Source organism: Oncorhynchus nerka, linkage group LG12 (genome assembly GCF_034236695.1).
Source record: "Oncorhynchus nerka isolate Pitt River linkage group LG12, Oner_Uvic_2.0, whole genome shotgun sequence".
Classification (NCBI taxonomy): domain Eukaryota; kingdom Metazoa; phylum Chordata; class Actinopteri; order Salmoniformes; family Salmonidae; genus Oncorhynchus; species Oncorhynchus nerka.
This window is the reverse complement of record NC_088407.1, coordinates 8,627,707-8,636,627: the sequence shown is the minus strand read 5'-3', so window position 1 is coordinate 8,636,627 and position 8,921 is coordinate 8,627,707. Positions and strand designations below refer to the sequence as shown.

At 45.1% G+C, this 8,921-nt stretch overlaps 1 protein-coding gene across 1 annotated transcript in view; it reads right to left on the bottom strand.

The window, feature by feature from the left end:
- The window catches only part of dysf (dysferlin, limb girdle muscular dystrophy 2B (autosomal recessive)), a 322,514-nt gene extending 317,956 nt beyond the window's left edge, over positions 1-4,558 (bottom strand). The window contains exon 1 of the mRNA XM_065026004.1: positions 4,262-4,558. Within this exon, the coding sequence (XP_064882076.1) occupies positions 4,262-4,349 (88 nt within the window). The 5' untranslated portion in view covers positions 4,350-4,558. The remainder of the gene's footprint in view (positions 1-4,261) is intronic.
- Positions 4,559-8,921: the final 4,363 nt, after the last annotated feature.

The following is an 8,921-nucleotide window of genomic DNA, read 5'->3' as shown; positions in this document are numbered from 1 at the left end:
TCTGTCTCTCTCTCTCTATATATATATATATATATATATATATATATATTCATCTTTACCTCTCTCTCTCTATGCATCTTTACCTCTCTCTCTCTCTTTTCCTCTCTCTCTCTATATATATATACAATTTATCAACCCATGGAGGTCTGGATTTGGAGTCACACTCAAAATTAAAGTGGAAAACCACACTACAGGCTGATCCAACTTTGATGTAATGTCCTTAAAACAAGTCAAAATGAGGCTCAGTAGTGTGTGTGGCCTCCACGTGCCTGTATGACCTCCCTACAACGCCTGGGCATGCTCCTGATGAGGTGGCGGATGGTCTCCTGAGGGATCTCCTCCCAGACCTGGACTAAAGCATCCGCCAACTCCTGGACAGTCTGTGGTGCAACGTGGCGTTGGTGGATGGAGCGAGACATGATGTCCCAGATGTGCTCAATTGGATTCAGGTCTGGGGAACGGGAGGACCAGTCCATAGCATCAATGTCTTCCTCTTGCAGGAACTGCTGACACACTCCAGCCACATGAGGTCTAGCATTGTCTTGCATTAGGAGGAACCCAGGGCCAACCGCACCAGCATATGGTCTCACAAGGGGTCTGAGGATCTCATCTCGGTACCTAATGGCAGTCAGGCTACCGCTGGCGAGCACATGGAGGGCTGTGCAGCCCCCCAAAGAAATGCCACCCCACACCATGACTGACCCACCGCCAAACCGATCATGCTGGAGGATGTTGCAGGCAGCAGAACGTTCTCCACGGCGTCTCCAGACTGTCACGTCTGTCACATGCTCAGTGTGAACCTGCTTTCATCCGTGAAGAGCACAGGGCGCCAGTGGCGAATTTGCCAATCTTGGTGTTCTCTGGCAAATGCCAAACGTCCTGCACGGTGTTGGGCTGTAAGCACAACCCTCACCTGTGGACGTCGGGCCCTCATACCACCCTCATGGAGTCTGTTTCTGACCGTTTGAGCAGACTCATGCACATTTGTGGCCTGCTGGAGGTCATTTTGCAGGGCTCTGGCAGTGCTCCTCCTGCTCCTCCTTGCACAAAGGTGGAGGTAGCGGTCCTGCTGCTGGGTTGCTGCCCTCCTACGGCCTCCTCCACGTCTCCTGATGTACTAGCCTGTCTCCTGGTAGCGCCTCCATGCTCTAGACACTACGCTGACAGACACAGCAAACCTTCTTGCCACAGCTCACATTGATGTACTATCCTGGATGAGCTGCACTACCTGAGCCACTTGTGTGGGTTGTAGACTCCGTCTCATGCTACCACTAGAGTGAAAGCACCGCCAGCATTCAAAAGTGACCAAAACATCAGCCAGGAAGCATAGGAACTGAGAAGTGGTCTGTGGTCACCAACTGCAGAACCACTCCTTAATTGGGGGTGTCTTGCTTAATTGCCAATCATTTCCACCTGATGTCTATTCCATTTGCACAACAACATGTGAAATTTATTGTCAATCAGTGTTGCTTCCTAAGTGGACAGTTTGATTTCACAGAAGTGTGATTGACTTGGAGTTACATTGTGTTGTTTAAGTGTTCCCTTTATTTTTTTGAGCAGTGTATATATATATATCTTTACCTCTCTCTCTCTATATATATATATATATACATATATCTTTACCTCTCTCTCTCTATATATATATACATATATCTTTACCTCTCTCTCTCTATATATATATACATATATCTTTACCTCTCTCTCTCTATATATATATACATATATCTTTACCTCTCTCTCTATATATATATATACATATATCTTTACCTCTCTCTCTATATATATATATATATACACATTCCACATATTTATTAAAGTGAACTTTCAAAAAACAACAAAGAATAAATTAACGTGAACTTCGTAGCGCACATAGGCACTAAACCAAAACTAAACCCACAAACACAGGTGGGAAAAGGACCACACTAAGTATGATCCCCAATTAGAGGCAGCGATCACCAGCTCCATTTGGGAACCACACCAACATAGAAATTCTAGACAAGAACATCACCTTGTCACGCTCTGACCTATTGCATTTCAGGTTGTCAGAAATAGGACTCGTTTTACTGTGGATATAAAAACTTTTGTACCCGTTTCCTCCAGGATCTCCACAAGGTCCTTTGCTGTTGTTCTGAGATTGATTTGCACTTTTCGCACCAAAATAAGTTAATCTCTAGGAGACAAAACACGTCTCCTTCCTGAGCGTTATGACGGCTGCGTGGTCCCATGGTGTTTGTACTTGCGTACTATTGTTTGTACAGATGAACGTGGTACCTTCAGGCGTTTGAAAATTGCTCCCAAGGATGAACCAGATTTGTGGAGGTCTACAATTTTTTTGTAGATGCCAAGCATGATGCCAAGCAAAGCGGCACTGAGTTTGAAGGTAGGCCTTGAAATACATCCACAGGTACACCTCCAATTGATTCAAATGATGTCAATTAGCCTATCAGAAGCATCTAGAGCCATGACATAATTTTCTGGAATTTTCCAAGCTGTTTAAAGGCACAGTCAACTTAGTGTATGTAAACTTCTGACCCACTGGAATTGTGATACAGTGAATTATAAGTGAAATAATCTGTCTGTAAACAATTGTTGGAAAAATTACTTGTGTCATGCACAAAGTAGATGTCCTAACCGACTTGCCAAAACTATAGTTTGTTAACAAGAAATTTGTGGAGTGGTTGAAAAGGGAGTTTTAATGACTCCAACCTAAGTATGTAAACTTCCGACTTCAACTGTATATATACACATATCTTCACCCCTCCCTCTATCTGTCTCTCTCTCTCCCTACACTAAATCCACGTTCATTACTGGTAGTGCCTTTCTAAAATTAACTAGAGACAGAGGGAGAGACAGAAAGAGAGAGAGAGGGGTGGGGGGGAGAGGGAGAGAGAAAGACAGAGAGAGAGAGAGAGCGATGGGGGGGAGAGAGAGGGAGAGAGAAAGACACAGAGAGAGAGAGAGAGATAGGAGGGGGAGAGAGAGAGAGAGAGGGGGGGAGAGGGAGAGGGAGAGAGAAAGACAGAGAGAGAGAGAGAGAGAGATAGGGGAGAGAGAGAGAGAGAGGGAGAGAGAAAGACAGAGAGAAAGAGAGAGAGAGAGCGATGGGGGGGGAGAGAGAGAGGGAGAGAGAAAGACAGAGAGAGAGAGAGAGAGATAGGGGGAGAGAGAGAGAGAGAGAGAGGGGGAAGAGGGAGAGGGAGAGAGAAAGACAGAGAGAGAGAGAGAGAGATAGGGGGAGAGAGAGAGAGAGAGCGATGGGGGAGAGAGAGAGACAGAGAGAGAGAGAGACAGAGAGAGAGAGAGAGAGGGGGAGAGAGAGAGAGAGCGATGGGGGGAGAGAGAGAGAGACAGAGAGAGAGAGAGAGAGGGGGGAGAGAGAGAGAGAGGTCCCACTGTGTAAAGTAAAACATAATGATATATCGGTACCAAGCATGCTGCAGCAGGACAACCCCCCTCAAACTGAAACCTGACTCCTCTTCTCTCTCCTCTCTCCTCTCTCTCTCCTCTCTCTCTCTCTCTCCCTCAAACGGAAACCTCTCTCTCTCTCTCTCTCTCTCCCTTTTTCTCTCCCTCAAACGGAAACCTCTCTCTCTCCCTTTTTCTCTCCCTCAAACGGAAACCTCTCTCTAGCTCTCTATCTTTCTCTCTTTCTCAACCTTTATCTCTCTATTTGTACTTTGACATTGTTTTTTTTGTTGTAGATAACCTGAAGTCTGCTGATGAAGGTTTCCCCCAAATCAAAATAACCCCCCTCCACCTTCCCTCTGCACCAAACACCCTTTTCTATTCTCTCCCTCTCTCTCTCTCTGCACCAAACGCCAGCGCACATCCAATAATAACTTCAGCTGCTGGCAGAAGAACACAGGAGAGATATTGAGGTAGAGAGACAGAGACAGCTAGAGTGAGAAAGAGAAACAAGGGAAGAGAAAAATTAAACATTCCTGTTGGTAAAATGTCCCCTTCTGGCAGCCAGAACCTATACCATTACTGCATGCAAGGGACATACATACACCCCTCTCCTGTTGCATTGCTGTGCCCCACACACACACACACCTCCTGTCAGTCCTGTTGCATTGCTGTGCCCCACACACACACACACACCTCCTGTCAGTCCTGTTGCATTGCTGTGCCCCACACACACACACACACCTCCTGTCAGTCCTGTTGCATTGCTGTGCCCCACACACACACACACCTCCTGTCAGTCCTGTTGCATTGCTGTGCCCCACACACACACACACACCCTCCCCCGCCCTCTTACCTTCATAGACGACTCTGCAGTAGGCATCACTGACGTCATCGTCTTCTGTATGAAGCCTCTCAGCACACAGGATAAACACTCGCAGCATCGTACACACACACTGTGTTGACCTGGACCGCCCGGCCCGACACACACACACACACACACACCGTCACCTAGCTGCGTTCCTGAACAGAACCTGCTGGAAGTAAGAGACAAACAGAGGACGAGTATTCCAAGTCCCTGGCAGTATCCTTACTGTGCAGTGTCCACTGAGAGACACAGAGAGAGAGAGAGACGGTATGGGACTGCTCCTCTGACACACACACACCAACCAGCTGACTTATGGAAAGACACACACACACCAATCCCCAGCTGCCAGTCTCTTAAAGGGACAGAGGACCCAACACTCTCTCTCTCTCTGTCTGCACGAGCAGAGACACACACACACCAATCCCCAGCTGCCAGTCTCTTAAAGGGACAGAGGACCCAACACTCTCTCTCTGTCTGTCTGCACGAGCAGAGACACACACAGGCAGTCACATCGACGTTGAAGTTGGTCACCTCACATGCATAATGGTAAAATAAATTATATTTATTATCATTTTTGTTTCCAGCTAGTATCTCCTTCTCAGAGACATCTGTGTATAAAACATAAATAAAGGCTGAACAATAAATATAATGTCTTAAAAATGTATATAACCTTTATTTAACTAGGCAAGTCAGTTAAGAACAAATTCTTATTTCACAATGACGTTCTACCCCTGGGCAATTGTGTACCACCCTCTGGGACACCCAATCACAGCTGGTTGGGATACAGCCTGGAATCGAACCAGGGTGTCTGTAGTGACGCCTCTAGCACTGAGATGCAGTGCCTTAGACCGCTGCGCCACTAGGGAGCGCACACACACACACACTTTGTAACAACACATTCTCTTTGAAAGGGCAACAGTGTGTGGGGACCAAAAGCGAAAGAATGTGCATGCTGGGACGGTCTGTGAGGGAGACAGGGGAACACAAAGAGAGAGACAGAACAGGGGGATGAGAGGCTGAACAGGGGGATGAGAGGCTGAACAGGGGGATGAGAGGCTGAACAGGGGGATGAGAGGCTGAACAGGGGGATGAGAGGCTGAACAGGGGGATGAGAGACTGAACAGGGGGATGAGAGGCTGAAAAGGGGGATGAGAGGCTGAACAGGGGGATGAGAGTCTGAACAGGGGGATGAGAGGCTGAACAGGGGGATGAGAATCTGAACAGGGGGATGAGAGGCTGAACAGGGGGATGAGAGGCTGAACAGGGGGATGAGAGGCTGAACAGGGGGAGGAGAGTCTGAACAGGGGGATGAGAGGCTGAACAGGGGGATGAGAGGCTGAACAGGGGGATGAGAGGCTGAACAGGGGGATGAGAGGCTGAACAGGGGGAGGAGAGTCTGAACAGGGGGATGAGAGGCTAAACAGGGGGATGAGAGTCTGAACAGGGGGATGAGAGGCTGAACAGGGGGATGAGAGGCTGAACAGGGGGATGAGAGGCTGAACAGGGGGATGAGAGGCTGAACAGGGGGAGGAGAGTCTGAACAGGGGGATGAGAGGCTAAACAGGGGGATGAGAGGCTAAACAGGGGGATGAGAGTCTGAACAGGGGGATGAGAGGCTGAACAGGGGGATGAGAGGCTAAACAGGGGGATGAGAGGGAGACAGTTTCCTAAAAATAAGTCAGTGAGTCAATGAAAATGTTTAGTGATGTCACATGACTCTGTAGTGTTGGTTGGTTATCTGAGCAGACTCTGTAGTGTTGGTTGGTTATCCGAGCGGACTCTGTCGTGAGCGTTGGTTATCTGAGCGGACTCTGTCGTGATGGTTGGTTATCTGAGCTGACTCTGTAGTGATGGTTGGTTATCTGAGCTGACTCTGTAGTGATGGTTGGTTATCTGAGCCGACTCTGTAGTGATGATTGGTTATCTGAGCTGACTCTGTAGTGATGGTTGGTTATCTGAGCCGACTCTGTAGTGATGGTTGGTTATCTGAGCTGACTCTGTCGTGATGGTTGGTTATCTGAGCTGACTCTGTAGTGATGGTTGGTTATCTGAGCTGACTCTGTCGTGATGGTTGGTTATCTGAGCAGACTCTGTCGCGATGGTTGGTTATCGGAGCTGACAAACTGAATCCAACTTCCAGCGATGCATGAGAGTTAGCCACGCTAGTTCCTGGTCCCCCTGTGACACACTGTGTGTTCTGGCTTTTATGGAACTTCCATAGAACTCTCACAAAGTTCCATCATTCTTAGAATGGAATCTGGAACACACAATATAGCAGGATTCCAGAAACATCCGGGGAACTTGTGCTGAGGTTTTACAAGCTGTGTCTCCTAGAAAACAGTTTATTATGGTAGGAAACCACTAACTTAACAGCTATGGGAAATATCATATGCAAGGTATATGAAGCAAGGGGTGGCAGCATCATGTTGAGGGGGTGCTTTGCTGCAGGAGGGACTGGTGCACTTCACAACATAGATGGCATCATGAGGGGGGAAAATTGTGGATATATCAAAGCAACAGCTCAAGACATCTGTCAGGAAGTTAAAGCTTGGTTGCAAATGGGTATTCGAAATGGACAGTGACCCCAGGCATACTCCAAAGTTGTGGCAAAATGGCTTAAGGACAACAAAGTCAAGGTATTGGAGTAGCCATCACAAAGCCCTGACCTCAATCCTATAGAAAATTTGTTGGCAGAATTGAAAAAAACTGACTCCGTTACACCAGCTCTGTCAGGAGGAATGGGCCAAAATGCACCCAATTTATTGTGGGAAGCTTGTGAAAGGCTACCCGAAACATTTGACCCAAGTTAAACAATTTAAAGGCAATGCTACCAAATACTGATTGAGTGTATGTAAACTTCTGACCCACTGGGAATGTGATGAAAGAAATAAAAGCTGAAATAAATCATTCTCTCTACTATTATTCTGACATTTCACATTCTTAAAATAAAGTGGTGATTCTAACTGACAGGGCATTTTTACTAGGATTAAACGTCAGGAATTGTGAAGAACTGAGTTTAAATGCATTTGCCTAAGGTGTATGTAAACTTCTGACTTCAACTGTATATAGGAGTTTTATTCCAAAACACTAAACATTATTGGTAAATGAGCTATTGTGAAAAAAAAAGTATGATTTGTGTTTGTTAGATTTTAAAACATGTAATTTAACAACTATCACTACATGGGTTTAATTTCAGAGACAAATAATCAGGTTTAGTTGCAAAACGCTAAACATCTGCCTTATTCAACTAAGTAGCATTTTTGGGAACCTCAAATGTCAAATAATAAAAAAATGTATTTCTGACTTAGTTTCATTCGGAAAGTATTCAGACCCCATGACTTTCCCCACGTTTCATTAGGTTACAGCCTTATTCTAAATTTAAGATGTTTTTTTTTTTAATTATCAATCTACACACAATGCCCCATCATTTGTATTTATTTTTTATTTCACCTTTATTTATCCAGGTAGGCCAGTTGAGAACACCTTTATTTAACCAGGTAGGCCAGTTGAGAACACCTTTATTTAACCAGGTAGGCCAGTTGAGAACACCTTTATTTATCCAGGTAGGCCAGTTGAGAACACCTTTATTTAACCAGGTAGGCCAGTTGAGAACACCTTTATTTAACCAGGTAGGCCAGTTGAGAACACCTTTATTTTAACTTTATTTAACCAGGTAGGCCAGTTGAGAACACCTTTATTTATCCAGGTAGGCCAGTTGAGAACACCTTTATTTAACCAGGTAGGCCAGTTGAGAACACCTTTATTTATCCAGGTAGGCCAGTTGAGAACACCTTTATTTAACCAGGTAGGCCAGTTGAGAACACCTTTATTTAACCAGGTAGGCTAGTTGAGAACACCTTTATTTAACCAGGTAGGCCAGTTGAGAACACCTTTATTTAACCAGGTAGGCCAGTTGAGAACACCTTTATTTAACCAGGTAGGCTAGTTGAGAACACCTTTATTTAACCAGGTAGGCCAGTTGAGAACACCTTTATTTAACCAGGTAGGCTAGTTGAGAACACCTTTATTTAACCAGGTAGGCCAGTTGAGAACACCTTTATTTAACCAGGTAGGCCAGTTGAGAACACCTTTATTTAACCAGGTAGGCCAGTTGAAGCTGGTTGAGAGAATGCCAAGAGTGTGCAAAGCTATCATCAAGGCAAAAGGGTGGCTATTTGAAGAATCTAAAATATTGTTTTTATTTGTTTAACACTTTGTTGGTTACTACATGATTCCATATTGTGTTATTTCATAGTGTTGATGTCTTCACTATTATTCTACAATGTAGAAAATAGTAAAAATAAAGAAAAACCCTTGAATGAGTAGGTGTTCTGGAACTTTTGACTGGTACTGTATATATGCACTAATGAATGGTGATGTGCTGCTGACCTTGAGACACCAATGTATTGTCATAATCTGTGTGTGTGTGTGTGTGTGTGTTAATGCTTGACCATCCACTCCCAAATCACAACAACAGACACCAAAAAAATGTAACTTCTAATAAAACTCAAATTTATTATTTTGTCCTTGTAAATCTCTGCAGACTAAAGTTTCTCTTCTCTAGTTAAATTAAAACATCCAAATCCCACCAAAACAACAACCATGAAACTGTTTTGATTTTGACATTGGGGCCCATATTCACAAAGCC